This window comes from Psittacula echo (assembly GCF_963264785.1).
Source record: "Psittacula echo genome assembly, chromosome: 7".
Classification (NCBI taxonomy): Eukaryota; Metazoa; Chordata; class Aves; order Psittaciformes; family Psittacidae; genus Psittacula; species Psittacula echo.
Genome location: NC_137740.1, coordinates 5493192 through 5512842, shown reverse-complemented (window position 1 = coordinate 5512842; position 19651 = coordinate 5493192). Strand labels below are relative to the sequence as shown.

At 44.0% G+C, this 19651-nt stretch overlaps 1 protein-coding gene across 1 annotated transcript; it reads right to left on the bottom strand.

Moving 5' to 3' along the window:
• Positions 1-1763: 1763 nt before the first annotated feature.
• On the bottom strand, positions 1764-19273 carry C8B (complement C8 beta chain; the record flags this gene model as incomplete). Its single annotated transcript, XM_080623244.1, has 11 exons — positions 1764-1915; positions 3321-3389; positions 4656-4809; positions 6897-7060; positions 7977-8105; positions 10432-10672; positions 12807-13004; positions 13842-13974; positions 16304-16445; positions 18000-18141; positions 19163-19273. The coding sequence occupies 11 exons, from the start codon at positions 19271-19273 to the stop codon at positions 1764-1766; spliced, it is 1635 nt and encodes a 544-aa protein (XP_080479370.1).
• Positions 19274-19651: the final 378 nt, after the last annotated feature.

Sequence of the window (19651 nt, the reverse complement as noted above, 5' to 3'; positions counted from 1 at the left end):
TCACACTTCAGTTAGACTGTCTTGCTGATCTTGGAGAGTGGATGAGGTTTTGAGCAACATGGTCTAGTGGAAGGTGTCCCTGCCCATGGCAGGGGTTGGAACTGGATGAGCTTTAAGGTCGCTTGCAACACAAATCAGCCTGTGATCCTATGATTGTCAAATCTCTCCTCTCTTCCTCTAAAAACCCAGCCAAATAGCCAAACCCAGGCACTGCCATTTCAAAAACCCTTGGCTTTTCTGATGTGGGAGCAACAGTGCAAATTGAGGTTGCTACATTTGGCTCTGCTCGCCACAGCAGTAGATGGATGTGCCACGGCTACGTGTCAGAGTGCTTACTCTGGCTTGATGATTCAGAAAGGTGGTCACATTTACCAAAGCCCCTTGACTCATCTAGGAAATTTCCTTAATCAGATTACACTGATGCTTCTCAAGAAGGGCAACCACACTGCAGTACCTGTCCTCACAGGCACCCATGAACCATGGGCCAGGGCTCTCTGCTGCAGAGCTTCTAAAGTGTCCCTTTAGGAATCTCCGAAGAATAACATACTTCACCATAAGCAGTGACCTCATTGACCATGATCCAAAATGAACCTCTTTGACAAATCTGTATCAGACAAAAGATATCACAGCTACACAGTGGATAACAGAAATGTTTCGGGTTGGCAGCTCAATTACGAAGCCCATAATGAGTACAGAGCACTCTTCTTTTACATATGCAATGTGCTCTTCCTTTCTTAAAGCTGTCACAGAAACCTTGTCAATAAGTGTGGAGGCGGCATGAGGGCTACAACTAAATGCATGTTCCATTGTTCAGATGTCAGAGAGCCTGAGCTGTTACATTTAGACAACGTCAGCCTGAAAGGAGAGGAACTAATGATACCAACCCATCATCACCAGCATTGCTAGAAACCTTTGGAATAGCGTTTGACCTTGCAGATGTTCGAAGACTCACAACACTTATGAACAACTTTGCACTGGTGGAATCATTCTCCTGGAGCAAAACTATTGGTGGTTATTTTACAGAGCCTCGGTGTATCTGCGCATACCAGGGCATATCCAATACTCTCAGTGTATCTGTTCTGCTTCAACCAATGCACAGGAGGAAGCTCATTGCTGTAGGAGGAATACAACTGCTATATAGTCTAACAACACTGGTGTCCCCAGACTGTTCTTCCCAATTCAGTTTTCACTCCTTCAAGACAATCTCTAATACAACGGACATTTTAAGTTAAATACAATAAATTGGGAAACTGGGGTATGAGGCACAGCAGCTTTAAATGTCACATTAGATACTATTGCAGTGGTTGAGATTTAGACTTTAATATGCTGTATTTTGCTCCACATCACACAGCTGCCTTCACAGAAGCTGCATATTAGTGCACATTCTGGTGCACGTAAGATCAAACAGTCTTTCCTTATCTCAAAGGAACCTTCACAGACAAGACAAGTGAAATTCAAAGTCATGCAGCTACCAAAGAAGGCAGGAGATAGAGCTTGTCTCAGCTCATTGCAATAAAAGCAGAGAAAACTATTAAGAAGAGTAAGCACATTCAATCCCATGGGACAACTGCAAAGCATGTCTGAAGGTGTGATTTATAACACAGATCCAGTTCCCAACATCTTCTGAAGTGTTTCTAACTTCAATGCACTTGGGTGAGGCTCATAAGCAGGTTGAGGCCAACTTAATAAGCCAGTCAGATGACATTCTCGCACTCCATTTGCAAACTGCTCGTCAGTTCTATGTAAGTTCCTAATGATCCCCTCTAGCAAGTAACTGTCTCGGCATCAGGCCCTGAGCACGATGAACCACCATTCTGTGGGGCAGGGTTGTTGCACTGTCGTCTCCTTGTTCGTTGACCTCCTGAACACGGAGACCAGCTGGCCCAGCAACCCCAGTTTCCATTAATGGCAGCATCTGGAAAAAAAGAACCCAAAGGCAGTAAGAATTGTCAGACTAGAGCAGCTCTTTCCATGGGAATAGCTGTCAGCTTCCACGAATCATATTTAATACAAACAGCTCTGCCTCTGTCCACACCACTAAGAATATACTTGAGTCAACAACAATGAGTGATTGTTTTAAAGATGTTAATTCTCTGTTCAATCTTTCTGGTGTTCATTCAAACTATACTTTATGCAGCAAGGACAAGGGAAAAAAACCCAATTAGCTTTATATTTGCCTGTAGGATGTTTCTCTCTCTGACTTAGTCAAGGCTAGGTAAGAAAAACAGCAACTACACTCGTGTCAGCCACATTCTGAGGTGCTAGGGGAAATGTTAGCATGTTCTTCTTCAATGAACAACAGCTTGAATATTCAGTTTTCTATCCGTCGCTTTTCCTATTACACTGTTTCTTCTGGACCCTGAGCATGTGAGTGACATAAATTCAAAACCCTGAGAATCATGGAGCTGAACTTGGAGGCAATACATAAAAGGAGGAAAGGGGCATGAGGAAGGAAGTTACATGTTGACAAGTGGATGGATGTGAGTCTTTGGGAGGGTCAGATGCGATTATGTGCGTGGTAAGCAGACTGGAACAAGGTGTAAGGGACTCCGCAGTTTAAAGTTCCGTAGAATTCCTTAGAAACACCTATAAAATTGACCCTCTGTTCAGTGAAATCTTGGCTGAAAACACTTTTCAGCCTGGCTTAGTTGGGACACAGTCATACAGAATGAATACTGGATAACAGACCGTAAACAAAGCTCAGTGATAGATGCAGCACATCAAATTGTGGGATGGTGCCAGAGCTCTGAGTGCCCGAGATCTGGTATTATTTAGCACCTAAATTAACGAGCTGGAAGAAGTAAACAAAATGATTAAATCCACCGATCATCCTAAACTAGGAGTTAAGAGCATCAGTTGGAAGACAGCAGTGATAGAAAAGTGACCAAGAAGCATTAGTAAATGCTTCAAAACAACATAATAAGATTTAAAGATTAAAATGCATGGTAGCATATCTGTTGGAAACCAGTTTGCAACATACTGGCTGTATCAAAGGGAAAAACCTAAGAAACAGAACTGTTGGAAACCTGAGGCTTGTCGTGGACTGTAAATTAGGTAGGAGTTTGTATTCTGATACAAATGCCAGCCACATTTATGCATGTTAGCACCGCAAAATAAAGCCACCCCCCTGTGAGTTACAAAGAAATATAGAAGAGGGCAGGCAAAGCGTACCTGTCACCTTTGCAGGACCCTAACACCTTGTCAATTGGGCTGGGCATAGCGGGGACAGAGAGTGCATTACTCCCCATCCATCAGCTGTCATCCCTGGACACTCCTAAATATATCTGGGACTGTCTCCATGGATCTGGGGTCCCTCTTACCTTTCCTCTCGTTGATCTCACAGGCAGTGCCGCTGTAGCCAAGGGGACACAAGCATTCACACTTGGTTCCTGAAAATAAGCAGAGATGGTGGGACTAGAGACTTCAGGTCACAGCTCCCTCCAGATGCCCATTTGTTTTCAGGGCTTCATCTTCGGTGAGGAAGGGACAGCAGGTGAATTACCAACATCTTTCTCTAATGGTGAGAGTATAAAACAGCAATAAAGCAGGGAGCTGTGACTACCCTGCTATCCCTCTCACCTTCCTGGTCATTTGTTCCCGTCGCTGCTATTGCAGCTCAACCTCAACTACACCAGTGCAGCAATTCAGCAAGCCAGGGTACCCCGGAGTCCCCCTGCTCCTTTCCAAAAGAGGTAGAGCTGAGAGGAAGCAAACTGCAGGATCAAGAATGATCACCTAGGACAGGAATATTCTAACTTGGCTTTGTGGCAGAGGAAAGGTCCATGTAACCCTGCTCTGGCTGCCCAGGGCTGGGATGTGCATCCCACAGCAGAAAAAGGGCTCCCACTTAGGAAAATAAACGGTCATTTAAAACCTCTTGTTGAGAAGATCCTAAAAGAAACTCTAACCTGACTCAGCTCCTAAAAAGTTATTTAAACACGGGTAATCACGAGACAAATCTTTCAAGTGCTACAATCAACTAGCTGCTATGTGAAAGGATCGTTTCTGCATTAGATGACACATTTAGATGATAACGATTCTCATCAGGACTTTTGCAGATGCAGATTGGAATGAGGCACTTGACAAAATGGTCCTTTTGTTAGAAGCTCTCATCACATCATATCGCTCTGTTTAAGCAGTGCAGTTTTCATTCAATTTGATTATTTTTCCCCTTCATTTTTAAATCACAACCTGCTTACAAAGGAGGACAGCTTCTATTAAAAGTGGGGGGAGGTGATGGTGCTAACTGTGCTTGGCACTTGTATGGTGCTTTTCATCTTCAAAACGCTTTTGCAAACACTAATTAATGCTGAGACAGTAGTCACTTCTCTAGGAGGATGGATGCAGTCTTAAAAGCAAAGGAGGAGACTTAAAGATGTCAAGGCTTTTTTTTAATGCATAATTGAGAAGGAACAAATTCTTCCACAAAATTGATACAGATGGTCACCCCCATTTACAAAGACACATCCCTCGACTTTACCAGCTTTACTTACTGGAGGCACTGAAGAAACAGACCAACTGAGATACAAAAAATTAATTACCTGGAAAAGAAATGACAGAAGAAACGAAAGAGCAGACCACTTACCAACCTTACTCACACCCCACATATTCCCAGCTCATTTCATTCATAGAGAAGAGGTGCAAAACCCACCCACCTTGCAGAAAGGGGATGCCATTGCTGTGGCAGGGAGCACAGCGACAAGAACTCGTCTCCATCTGAAACTCATCAAGAGCCCGTCGCAGGTTTTCTTTTATTGTGATTGCATTGGCCAAGTCAGTTGGAGTCACCAGCTGATACAGTGGCTCTGCCTACAGGGAGGGAAGAAACTGCATTCAAATCCAGATTTAAGATGGTGTGAGCATCGCTGGGCTCAGTGGTGGCACAGCTGGAGAGGGAAATAAAGGCTTCAGGTTTCCCATTAGTATTCCCTTAAACCTTGCAAACAACAAGGCAGTGACATTAGGAATACTCACAGGGATCCTTCCCTTGGTTTATAACACCAAAGGAGTTGCAAACACATAACAAAATACAACAGTTAGTTAAAAAACTGGCAAAGAAGTTTCATTAAATCCTTTCTCATCCATTCTTTTGATATTGACATTTTCCAATCAGTTTTGCTCAAACTTATGCTTCGTGAGTGCTCTCTCACTCTGATTTAAAGAAGGTCCCCCCCAAACCCACTCACAAGAATCTCCTCCATTCCTCCTACAGCCACACAGCACAGCCAGAGGCACACGGTCACAGGCATTCAAACTGGCACTTTCACTATAACCACTTCACATTTCAAGGCTGATTTCTCTCTATGAAGCCAAGATAAGGGTTTCCACTGCCTTCAGAAGGGAGAGGATAGTGATCTTTATCTGCAGATGGGGTCAGTGGGAGAAGATATGGGGTGCAGAAAACAGTGAACATGCAGTAGGGACCAACAAGACTTTGACCTGCACATCTATTTTAGTACTGAAAACAAGGGTAAGCTAAAGAGTGGTCTCAGTATTGCCAGTCACCCACTAATGTCAGAGGCATGCTCAATCTACAAGAAATAGAAGAATGTTTCAATAAAATAATGCTCATTTCCTCCTGCTGTACATCCTGTCTTCATCAATTACGTGATCCATACTTTGCCTTTTGAATTCAGATCATACAAATGAGGAAATACACTAAGAGTGACCTGCCAAGTCCCTTCAGCAGATGATTTATGAACTGATTTGCTTTGGTTTTCCCTAACTAAGCATTCTTGGGCTGACATTTAGTCACACTCTGCTGGTACTTTTGATCTTCAAGCCCCACAGGGATATTGGTATGGAAATGAAGGATTATAGATACCAAATCCAAATTACATCAGTCCACTGGGCAGCCTGGTCCCTGATGCCAGGCAAGACAAAGAACATCACCGTTTCCTGTGGGAGCATTTTCTGTACGTGGGGTTTAGCACAGGCGGCTGCAGTTCTGCTGTCTCCTGGCCAGAGACCTCCCAGGGCACTTCTGAAAGGTCAATCCACAGCACACCAGGGGTTTGGGAAAGCCACCTCTGCTGCAGCAAGGGCTAGGCAGGCACTGGCTGTGTTTCCAAATTAGGGATTTTTGCTTTGTTTCATAGGTTTTTAGACTTCATCTCCTTTTTAATGTAATGTCCGGATTTTCAATGAGAAACAAGCACCTTTTACAAATAGATATGTTGCCTAAAATTGAATTTTACCATTAAATCAAATACAATAATAGAATTAACTGCCAACACTACCAGTCCAAATTCCTGTTTAAAAGGATATTTTCTCACACCTTTCTACTATTCACTTTGAGTGAGCTTATTTTGGTGTTAAAAATGATGAGCCAGAATAGCTACATACTTCTGCTCACTTTTTACTCTTACAGTGCCTTGCAGTTCTAAACCTCTTCAGGATCAAAACCCCTTCACTTTTCAAAACCTAACTTGTATTTCTAAGGTTTAGCTAAGCTGCACGAACACCCAGGCATGGATGGTGAACTACCTGACCCTTTGAACCAGAGAGAATTGCTGCTGAATAGTCACTGGTGCTCACGGAAGACAGAAGTTTCAAGAACAAAAATGTTCTTATAAAATATAAGCTGCCAGATACATATTTGATAAGTGATCCATTGGTAAAGCAGAAGACGGATCGTTTGATCTGCTTGGTAGGCAGCAAGTGACCACATCTGCATCACCAAGTTAGAAGGGTTAAAGCTGTTTACTTCACATACTTCCAACACATCACACCTTTGATTTTCTGAACACCCAGTCTTAGAGAAGCTAATTTGCATTACACACATCTATTATTTGCCCCATAAATCTCCCTGTTTTCTTTAAATCCTGTTTACTCAAACACAGACTTCTCCAAGCTGCTCTGCCAAGTGAGGCTGAATGAAGCGGTGGTTACAGTACCTTCAGCTTTATGATTTCAGGATTGTACTGTACAGCATCTCCCCACTCCTGCATGAGCGCAGCTGTTGGCAGGTCTTTGTAAGCCAATGTGGCAATGTGTTCACTTGCTCCACCACGAACGAGGACGATGAAGTCTTCCACGTACTGTTTTTTGGAGGTGCTGTCTGAAAAAAGTGGCCAGCTGTGCTCAGGTATGTCTTTGTGGATTACAGTTGAATCCTAGACTGGTTTGGTTGGAAAGGACCTTAAAGTTCATCCAGTTCCAACCCCTTGCCATGGGCAGCGACGCCTTCCACTAGAGCAGCTTGCTCCAAGCCCCTGTGTCCAACCTGGCCTTGAACACTGCCAGGGATGGGGCAGCCACAGCTTCTCTGGGCACCCTGTGCCTCAGCACCCTCACAGGGAAGAACATCTTCCTAGTACAAGATACTGATATTCTGAATACAAGATACTGAGATAAAAGCTGACAGCTAAACACCCCTGTATATGACCCATCCCACTGAGAGGGTAAAAATGGGCCTCTTGAAGAGAAAAAGGCCACACCTGAAGCCTTGTTTCCCATGCTGCATATCCTGTGCCCTCCTTGCAGCAATACTCCCACCCTCCTCTTCTGCACCCTATATCTTGACCCTAAATTTCCTCCCTATGGTTATAAGCTTGCAAGTTGTTCCACAGCCCGATGCTCCTCACCACCATGAATACTGCCTGTTCTCCTCTGCATATCTTCAGGTGCATCCTCCTCCCACTGCAACACTCCCAGCTTCCCATATGTCCCCTGCGGCTTCCACAACACCATTACCTCCCTCTTTTCCCCATTTGGGCTTTTTTGGGGTGCAAAAAAGAGCATGCTGGGCTGCTCTGCTGAGAGCTGGGTTGATTGGTAACACAGCACCAACCAAGTGGGTAACGGTTGATCTGTCCCTGCTTTTCTCTGGGTCACTGAGCAGGTATTTCTTCTCTACCCAGCAAATAACCAAGCTTTGAGACATCTACAGCTCTGCTAAGCAGGCAAGACCACATAATCTTGTTTTCACTATGACAAATGCTAGAAATTAAATGGGAGAAGTGCTTCATGCTTACCTCCGATCTCTTTTAGAAGGGATTTACAGCTGGCATCAGTTATTCCAAGACTCAGATAGACGCTGTAAATATTTGCACCAACGTTAAAGCCACGCTGTGCACATTTCTGGACATCACTCAGAGAAAAACCTTAAATAGACACCAAAAATTTGGAGTGCTTTAATACAAGTGTTTGATGTTTTATGTCCATCTACACAGGAAATGGGAGGTGATAAATATTTTTCCTTTGGGACAAAAAGATGCGATGAAGAAGTCTTTTTTTTTTTGGATATTTAACAGATCTATATACAATGAAATTAAATCTCTGCCTTTTATAGAACTCTGAAACCAAGGGGAAATGCAAGGTAAATGCTGGAAGAGGAGGCTTCTTATTGCTAACCCAGCTGTATTGGGTTATGCAGAGCTCCAATGGCTGGGAGCCTGGCCTGTGACTTAAACACCAAACGTCTTTGACAAAGGACTACCCACCGCTCATCCCCATCATCAGGAGCCAGGCTTATTCAGAGTAGCGGGTGAAGCAGCTTTTCCTCCCTTTGCTACCTCACATCTCCAGTCCTTTGTTGCCAGAAGAACCGTAACTGTTTCATGGAAGTTTCTCCATAAAGCTCTGCTACAGTGGTTTTTCCTGACATATAAGAATTCGCCCTAAAAATCTGCAAATCCTTCGTATGTTCTTCTCCAAAGCCCTTGCTGTCCTGACACTCAAGGATATTTAAGCAGTTATCATGGTGAAACTCCAGATACAACACTCAAGTATCCCTTTTCTTTCTCTGCTTTTTGTTGTAATCCCACATCTCTCCCTGAATTCTTTGCTTTGTTTAGTTAAACTCATGTCTTGATGATACCAATGAGCTTGTACATGAGTTTACATAGCTCACAACACAAGTATCGCTGTATGCCTGTCCTGTTCTTATGCTGTTCTCATACATCTGATACTGGCCAGAGTCAAGACCAGAAGAGGAGATGCACTGAGTTTCGGGTTGACATAGGACGGCCCCTATTAATGTTCATAGTCATGTACACCTGAGGGCAGGAATCACTATCTTATGACATCCTTGTACAGCACAATCCAGACCTTTCTCCTGCCGCCTTTTCCACTTGAAGTATTAAAACATGAAACACAGCCACATCTGGCATATTGGATTATTTGTAAGAGCAGTGCAAGTATTAACTAAGCATAACATTTGATACTACATAGAATCATAGAACAGTTTAGGTTGGAAGGGACTTTAAAGCTCATTCAGTTCCAACCCCCTGCCATGGGCAGGGACACCTTCCACTAGAGCAGCTTGCTCCAAGCCCCTGTGTCCAACCTGGCCTTGAACACTGCCAGGGATGGGGCAGCCACAGCTTCTCTGGGCACCCTGTGCCAGTGCCTCAGCACCCTCGCAGGGACAAATTTCTTCCCATCTGCAAAAGAAGACCTGATTTCCAGCACAAACAGTGCAAACGTAATGGATTTGAAGGGAAAAAGTGGAATTGTCAGACTGGACCTATCCAGTGAGAACTTACAGCTCAGCTCAGCACTAGGGGTAGTGTGAAATGCTGGTACTGCTGTGGGATCCTGATCTAGGTCAGCACATGCTGACAAGTTGCATTTTGATGCAGACAGTGATTCACATTAGTTCAAAGGAACACGGCTTGTGATGGGCCCACACCAACAGCTGAGGAATTGGGCAGTGCTAATGATTTGAATATCTGAAATCTGAATCTAAATTCTGTCCCTCTGGGCTGTATCTAACTACAGAATAAGCAACTTCCTGGACAGCAGAGAGCAAACTGAGTCACACACAGCAGAGTCCACAAAACACTTCTGCAAACAGACAGCGAAGGCAGTTACTCACTCCCATGCCAATGAATAAATAAGAGAGTGCAGCTATTGATTAATGTCACACGGCGCGCTCTGTCCTACACAACAATCATCATTCCTCGCAGAAAAGGAAGCCAGAGTCAAAGAGCAAGAGCAATGTCAGGCACAAGAGTCACCCAGCAAATTATTTACTGTTTCCTACATGCTGGAAAAGCTCTCGAGGCGAAAGGTGTTTCAAACCTGTCATTTGAAAAGCAATGGAAAAAGAACTTGGGTGAAGGTTTTCAAAGCTAATAAAAGCATTAAGCTACACAATTCTCATTCATCTCAACATCTTGTCAGCCACCAAAACGTGTCATCTAAAATACTTGCTACAGGGCCCTTTTTCTGTGAACTGGCAGCACCCACAGCTTGAGAGCTAGATGAAGCCCATGATGCTGAGCATGCTTTGAAAACCAGGCTCTTTATTCACTGCCATAAAGCACTTATACTCCCATATTTCCTGCAGGCTTTCTTTGAGATGTTGTTGACTCCTTTTTTCCACTATGTCTGTTTTCTGACCTCAGACCTGAACCATCACTGGGTGCCTGCAGAAAGGTTTTCCCACCAAAAAGCTGGCTCCAAAGCTCCTTCACAACCACATACCTGCCTTTTGGAGCTCACTGCTGTTCATGACTAAAGTATATTCATAGATGCCACCGACAGTAGCCTCCGTGATGTAATGGGTGCCATAATCTCTGTAGAGCTCTCGGTACTCCCCGTAGCTGTACTCTGATGGGAGCTGATGGAGTCTCTGCAGGAACTCGTAATGCAGCATCAGAGCTCGGGGCTTCAGCTTATAAGCAGCAACAGCCAGCTCAGAATGGGCATGAATGAATTTGCTGGACTACATGAAACACAGAGGCACAAAAGAATCCAGAAGTGAGGGGTGATATTCTTGTGACACCATGTAGTTATTCGCTATTAAATAATTAATGCTGGTCAGGATTTATCAATTTAAGTTTGCAACTGGAAATCTTTAAATTTAGCAAAACCAAACCTTTTAGTAGCAAAGTTTCTGAAAATCAGGATTCTGACTGGTATTAGAGAGGGTAGAAGGAAGAGGGAGAGACACCCATTATATGGAAGGTGATGACTTAGGGCTCCAGAGGCTCCAGGCTCTGCTCTGACAGATGCAGGATGCAAGGGCACAAGCAGCATCCCACGAGACTGCTCTACCCCTAATAATGTTGACCAGCCTTTGCCTCTCTGCTACCCTGAAAGATTCGGAAATCTAAAATCCTGGTGATTTATATGTGAAATGGGAATTCTGATCCAAATTAATGTTTATATTGCACAGAATATGCCATTAATGAAACTCAAAGGAAAAAAGGAAACACAAACACCACATATTTAAATGTCTCTGTGTAGATATGTGTACAGGGATAAATATTATGTCTCCCCATTCTGGCATAAAGGTCAGGAACAGAAGAGGTATTTTGTTATGTTCAAGGGATTTAGTGTCCATCCTTTTGGGGCCAGCAGGACAAGCACATCGGGGGGGGGGTTTCAATGTAGAACTCTGTAGGTTAAATAATAAAATCAAGACTTAGTATTGGGTTTCTTTATGGATATATGCAAATGCTTCTCATACACCCCTGATCTTGTTATAGGAAATGCCTCTTTGCAGGAAGCAAATGTGTTTAATAGCAACACGGAATACTCTGCCATTCCCCAGGGCGCTTTATATTGTAGGGAGAGACATATATCAGTGCTACTATTAAAGCATTGACAAGAGTTAGGTTTGTTTACTGCAATAACAGACAAAAAAAAGAGAAATCAAATGATGCTGCACACTACCTCAGACTAAATCTCATAAACCAGTCCTAGGAGTTATAGATTAAAGCATCTCCAGGCAGCTTGAAGTGTGCCTCAGATCACAGCTATGACCAAATCTCTGCAGACGAGACTGGGAGTGATTGTGCCATCCTTATTTTGTGTTGTGTGTGAATGATGTGGTCATTGATGTACTCAGCAGACAGACCACATCAGCCAAAGTAAAATGGGATGTGTCTGTGTAAAATTAAACCCATGGAAGGCCTGCTAGCAGTTGTTGTTTTACTTTATTGCCAATGCTGCCCCACAGCTGAACACCTTGGCTTCGCCATTTACCAAAGTGATAGCTCCTGCCTTGCTGATGCCCCTAAAAGAGGGCTGGCTGTTCATGTGGGAGATGATATTCAGCAATGATGGCACCAACACTGCTGAATATCATCCATACAATAGATGTATATTGTGTGGATGACAACAGCCATCCACATCATAATCCGGTTTCTGGACTGTGTGTACAGGTGCAGGAACTTCTAGAAGTGCAGAAATCCTATTTGCCCTTCTTTCACCCATATTTCTCTACTAGTCACTGTAATTCACCCATAGGGCAGAGAGAACCTTGGGCTCCAGTGTTCACCAGCTAAACCCCAGTTCTACCTGTGCAGATTCCCTTGGAGGAGTCACTGTGTTGCTTATACACACTGACCTGCCAGACTGCTTTGGCATCAGTGGTAAGAACTTCTTAATGGCTGGCAGGGCAAGGTGCACTGCCTCGATGGCCAGGGTACAGCACCAAGACCCTGACAGCAATGTCACTTGTAACATCTACTAGCAAGTTCACTGTATGGAGGAAAGGTCATTTGAAGTGGCTTCTAAGTTTCTTTTCTTTCTAAATGACTTCACTGCAAACATGCAAATGTGGATGCCCAGCAGGACATCGGACGATCGCACTCAATTGTGGCTGACTTTGGAGATCAGGCAGTCCGGTTCCTGGCCGATAGGTGAATAGAAAAGCTCCTGGATGCTGTAAGCACAGATGAAGTTGTTGTGGCCTTAGTAAACACTTGACCAACGCAAACTGTAAAGTCCCATCAAGAGGAAGTATTTCATGCATCCTAGTCAGGGCTGCTGGCCTGAGGATGAGGATCGGACCGATATACACACACATACAAACAACATGTTAGCAGAGGATTAAGTGGAGCAGTGCTTACAGTTGAAGAAAACCTTTTCATCCTTTGAATGAACTTCTTGAACCTGTTGTCGTTGGAATTGTAACCAAGTTCAAACACTCGTGGTATTTTTATACCAAAGCTGAAGCTAGACTGCGAAGCTTTTGCCTTCAGGACACTGCTTTCATAATTTGAGTAGGAGTCGTATTCAGTCATTGTAAATTCATATTTGCCTTTGGTCTAAAAAGAAAGCAAAAACAACACATCTGATTTCCTGCATAGCAGTTGTATACCTGAAGCGCAGGGAAGGAATACAGATACAAATATACTTGTGAATTAATGCTTGCACTTTGAAGATGAAAAGCCTTGCATAATTGCAAAGCACTATTATTATTAACACTGGTACTTCAAGAATCCTTGATTTACAGCAGCAGGAAAGCTACTATCTCCTCTGTACTGCAATGACCTTAGGCTTTTACTTAATATGTCGATCTCATACAAAGAAGGTGAATCTTGAACAGAGGCATCAATTAAAATATGAATTCTAAAAGGAAAAGGCTTCCTAGTGGGCAACACTCAAAATATCATGCTATGTCATCAAAAGCATTAAGGTCAAATATATAACATTTGAAGTACAGCTTTGAAGCTTGCACACAAAGCATGTGGTGTGTGGCTATATCCTAGGCTGTTGCACAAGGACAGCTTTACCAGCCTGGCTCTTGAGGCACTCTACAATGCTGGGTGTCTTTTGGGCCCTCTTGGACAGATGGCATCGGGATGGTTAGGCTCAGTTTTCGCAACGACAAGGTCCAAGGGAACATGCATCTTGCATGAAAGATGCATTTGCATCTATTCAAGTGCACACGGATCCTGTAAGGGGATGTATCCAACTTCATAGAGAAGAGTACATGGTGTCTGATGATGTTCTAGAAGCAGAGCTAAATTCAGTCCCATTCCATTTGGTATCATGAATCTTGTGATGTTTTATAAAAGATTAATAATGAAGCTTTATCAGTATTGCACACTAAATCTATTGGAATATACACATGTATATTTGCAGGCAAATCTGACACATACCTCTAGTGTGTAGCTTTCTACATTGTATGGCTTTCTGAATCTTGTGTCCATGATATAATGGGGAGAACATCCGCCAGCATAGTACCTGTGGTCAAGAACTAATCCTTCCAAGTTGTTTGTGAAGATATTTAACCTGTACGTGAAGCATAACAGCAAAATGCTAAGATTATCACCTATTTTAAAGTAAAGATCAAAAGCTTTGGCTGAGAATGGCAAAAGACTGTTCTCTTTGGCTGAGGGCTCCTTGTTTCATACTTGGACAGAGCCTCGGGTGACATGGTCTAGTGTGAGGCCTTCCTGCCCATGGCAGGGGGTTAGAACTGGATGATCTTAAGGTCATTTCCAACCCTAACTATTCTATGATTCTTTGTTTTGAAACCCCAAAAGACAGTTTTGTCTCTTTCTCTGTCTGACCAACCCAGTTGCTCCAGAAAAACTGACTAAGAAGGAAAAAGAGAGTCAAATTTGGACACTTTGATGAATATGAAAAGTAACTTACACACTCAGCTACAAATGACACCAGAGATTCCTGCCACCAGCACCGGCAACTTTTGTAGCCTGTACTGGAACTCTCTGGGAAGCGCAGAACAAACTGGACAAGCCAAGCCCCTGTCCCACCAGGCTGCCCACTCTGAGCATCCCCAAATGGCCGCTCTAGTATAGCAGCATCCAGCAGGATCTCCAAAGACAGGTTTGCCAACCCATGTCATTAATCCATACTATTTTTTAATTCACCTTCCTTTGTTCTGGTTTATCAGTCCTAGCCTTTGCCAGGTTGCTCAAAGATCAACCAGAGGTCAGTAGAGGGAACACGAATAAAGGTAGTCAAGCAATTGTCCTTGAAAACACTGGGAAGCTTCTCTTTGATTTTAGTGGATGATGGACAGCAATCTTAACCTAAGTATGCACCAGTGCAACCTTTTTAGCTGAGGCGTTAATCCCCATCATTTGCTTTTCCTATTGCTCCTGTTGCTCACTGTCAGGACCCCTTCCCATCACCCTCATAGCACACAGCTGAGGACATGGCATTCACCTCCACAAACTCACCCCCAGATAGTAACAAGAGTCATTAGATGGAAATACACCAAAAAGGAGATGAATTGCTAATAGCCCGTGTTGTGTCCCTATTAGCGCTCCAGTTCTCTGTTAGATCTGCCTCTCCTTATTTTGGGGAGAGGGACTTGCGCGATAATGACTCCGAAGCTGTAAAATATTAACTCTAATTTTAGAATCAGCTAGAAAGAAGGGAAGGCCACTGAAAGCAAATTACTGAGCAATTGTAGCTTCAAAGAGATGAGAAGCATGTTCCTATAATTGTCCGACATTATTTTTAATTTTGATTAAACCCAGAAGTACAAAGCATTAGCAGTGACATGTGCAGCAGCCGCATCTCCAGGGAACAAGAAGGAAATTATCATTTTTTCCTTGCAATACGATTTTTCTTGGGTTTTTTTAATGTAAAAAGCTTTTTTTTTCCTGCAGAATGAGAAAAAATTCTTTTCACACAGTCTGGTCTTACAGAAAGTTGCCACAGTTTCAGCCTGTAAAAAGCTGGATCAATTCAGACTTGGATTTTAATCCCTACAAAGCTGGAGTTTGCTAGCATGGAGGTTAACCCTAGCCCCCTCACACAAAGGACACAAATTCCACACCTTCTCACTGTCATGGAAGAAATCCAAGGAATTTTGACCTCCCCCCAAACCAATACAAAAATATAAATGCAAAAATACAAATCAGGTTTCAACGTTAGGCAATCCAAGATCCTAGAATCATGGAATGCTTAGGTTGGAAGGGACCTTAAAGACCACCAAGTTACAAACCTGCCATGGGCAGGAACACCTTCCACTAGACCAGGTTGCTCAAAGGTGCTGATTTAAGTCACTCTATAACAAACGATATAACGCTATCCTCAGACTTTAACAAACCTTCCTTTGCTTTTATTTCAGAATCACAGTTTGAAGTAGTCTCTCAATTCCTAAAGGATGGGATGCTCCTGCTTCCCACAGACTGGATTAGGCCAAGTCTACCTGTATTTTCATCTGTGCAAACAAATTGGATTATAGAAACTCTCCCAATGATCCATTTAAGTGCAAGTACCCGCAGACATCAGAGAAACCTTTGGTGCTGACACTTCCCTCTTTACTCACCAAGTTCTGGCAACACGAAGAACTCACACAGGCCCTTGCACATTTGCAAACTGAGCTGATGATCTCCACAGGGTGCACAAGTGCCCTTGGGTGTATATGGGACTTTTACTCACCTCGTTTCTCTCCAAAAGGCTCATAGAGTCAATGAGGATTTTCCCATCGGGCTTTGGATCAGGACCCCAAAGGCTGTCGCAGCCTAACTCCTGGATACAGCAGCTGCCGCATCTTTTCTCTGTTCTACATTTATGTCTGCAGCCACATAAGATGATCCTCATTCCTAACTAAGGAACCACCTCAGGAAGGTCACTGACTTACCCTTTTGCCAGATTCTCTATTCCCCAATATTGCTCCATCTTCTGGTCGCATTTCTTAAACACCTTTTTGCAGTTCTTTTCATCGGACTGGTCCCCACAGTCATCATCCCCATTGCAAAGCAGCCTCCGTGGAATGCATCTCCCTAGGATGCAAGGTGTAAATTGCTCATAAAACAATCTATTATCACACACCCTGACTCAGAGCCTAGAAACAAAAAACTCCTGTAATGAATGGTCATATAATGCACGGAAGATACTTCTTCTCCTTCTGCATTGATTTGCCAAACTCCACCTGCTCAGTTTGGCTAAAAACTTTCCTAATCTTATAATTCCTTGTTCAACCTATAAAAAACATCAACATCCTCATTAAAGGTATAAAAAAGTTTTTTTTTTGTTGCTAAAATCTTTTAGTTTTGAGAACACATGCTGGAGATGGTTCACCTTCTTCACATACCTTGTGTATGTTCTCTTCTTGTTCTCTGTTGGGCACAGAAGAGATTCAGAGCAGCCCTGCAGAGAAGGACTTGGGGGTGCTGGTCGATGAGAAAATGAACATGAGCCGGCTGCAGTGTGCGCTCGCAGCCCAGAAAGCAACCATAGCCTGGGCTGCATCAAGAGGAGTGTGACCAGCAGGTCGAAGGAGGTGATCCTGCCCCTCTACTCTGCTCTTGTGAGACCTCACTTGGAGCATTGTGTGCAGTTATGGTGTCCTCAACATAAAAAGGACATGGAACTGTTGGAACAAGTCCAGAGGAGGCCATGAGGATGATCAGGGACTGGAGCACCTCCCGTATGGAGACAGGCTGAGAAAGTTGGGGCTGTTCAGCCTGGAAAAGAGAAGGCTGCGTGGAGACCTCAGAGCAGCCTTCCAGTATCTGAAGGGGGCCTACAGGGATGCTGGGGATGGACTCTTCATCAGGGACTGTAGTGACAGGACAAGGGGTAACGGGTTCAAACTGAAACAGGGGAAGTTTAGATTGGATCTAAGGAAGAAATTCTTTACTGTGAGGGTGGTGAGGCACTGGAATGGGTTGCCCAGGGAGGTTGTGAATGCTCCATCCCTGGTGGTGTTTAAGGCCAGGTTGGATGAGGCCTTGGGTGACATGGTTTAGTGTGGGGTGTCCCTGCCCATGGCAGGGGGGTTGGAACTGGATGATCTTAAGGTCCTTTCCAACCCTAGCTATTCTATGATTCTATGATTCTATATGGTATTATTCCCCCCCCCATGTACATAATTACTGAGTTGTCCTTCGGATACAGCTAACTGCTGTCTTGCTTTCCCATGCTGGTAGTGTCCCTGAGTAATCAGTTGTTAATAGGGATGAAGGGAAACGGCATGAGGCCCATCATCATATCCCACTGGGCACTTGGGCATGGTGTCAAAGATGCCCTTGGGCATGTGTCACGAATGCATGTTCTCCTGTTGCTGTTGGATTCACTTGTGCTACAGGTTTTACTGATATAACTGGGCTTTAGTTTCCTATTTGGAGATTTTAAGGACATGCTTTAGACTGGCAGATGTTGGCTAATGGCTCACTTAAAATCACTGCTGCAAACACAGCATAAATATGGCTGGACCAAGGTCAACTCCTGACATCTCTTGCGCCCTGCAAACTCTTGTAGAAGCAGAATGTTCAGTGTAGTGGTTTCAGAGAAGCCACCTGAGCACCACCATTCCTTACCCCCTAAGTCCTTACCTGTAACTGCGCACACAAAACCATCACATCTGACTTTATTCCTGCAAGGATTATTTGGAACACAGTCTTCAGTTTCTTTATCAGTGTAATCACAGGGATCTCCATTGAACTGAGAAGGTTGTTCCAGGCGGGCGAATCTGTACTGTGATGAAATAAAAAATATTGACTCAAAGTGCACAGAAATTGGGAATTTTACGCTTCCCTAGTTAAAAAACCAAACTTTGTGTTGGGAGATCTGATCTAAGAGTGCTGTCATGCTAGAAAAAGAAGTGTCGGCAAAGAAGTGCGATGCTCGCGACGTGCCTCATCTCAAAGGTTTCTGATCTGCCACAGTTCCAATTCTACTAAGGAAGGATTGAGGACTGCAAGGGATGAAGGAAAGTTTGCTTTTCTTTGACAGTTTGTTTAAATGAGGCTGACAGAGTAGTGCAGGCATTTGCAAGAGGAAGGAAGGATTCGGTTACATCTCCTCTCTTTCAATTAGCACTAGTAACGACATCCCTTGTTATTTTCTGTCAGTGTATTTACTTGGCCCTCTGCATCATTAGGGATTTTTTCCGCCCACAACACTGCTGTGAAGCAGTCAATTACTCCGTCCAATATGTTAGCCCTCCTTTTTTCCCCAGCTTTTCAGATTAACTCTTTGATATGAAGCTTCACTCTTCCCAACTCCCATCATCGGTTATTCCTGCTGAAGCCTGGGAATGGCTTCTCCAACTTGTTAGCAGAGGTCTTTTTAGCAATGGGGATTTTGCTCTTCATGCTTCTGAGATCATTACTTTCATTTGATGGGGCTTCTTAGGTAGAAAATGCTCACTGCAGACAAGAAAAAGCATCTTAATCCTGAGAGGCAGCATCTCCAGGTCCCATGGGGGACCATTAGTGGGGATGGTACTTTCCACTGACGCTGGAAGAGGACTGTGTTGGACAGAAAGACACTGCAAAGCCTGGGCTTACACCTCCTTATCAGGACAATGAGACATCCTGGAGTTACTGGGGGTGGTGAGCTCAAGAGCTAAAAGCCACCTGAAAGCAAAAGCCTGCAGTCACCTCACAGGGCTTTCCTTGGCAGCTCCCTGCTCTTTGCCCAACCCCACGGACAAAGAAGACAAGGATTTGCCTCCTGGTTTCTCAGGCTTCGTGCCTAAACCACAAACACTCACCTTCTTCTTTTGGCAGGGGTCACACTGGCTCCATGAGGACCATGCGGACAGCGTGCAGTCACGAGGCTGCGGCAGGTCGCTCACGGACCGGGCATGTCTGCTGTTGGCCATGCTCTCGTTGGTACCTCTGAGGTTAAGGGACTCTTTTTCTCCACTGCATTCAATGACACGAGAGCTTCAGGGTGTGAAATCACTGAGTTGTGAGCACAGAGCAACTTGGCCTACCCATAGGCAAAACTACTCGCCAAAGAGAACTAATGCTTGTTAGACCTCATCGGGTCTTCTATGCAGCCTCTAGATTTCAGTAGTGGTATTGATTCATACTGGTATTCAGTACCAGTATTGATTTCATGCTGACATTGATTCTATATGAAACCCAATCCACTCTTCAATACCCAAGAGGAGACCCACTGCCTAAGAGTTAAGTCGGCAGAGCACTCAGGAGGGGTGACTCCAGGACATATGTTTGATCTAGCACAGACACTCAGT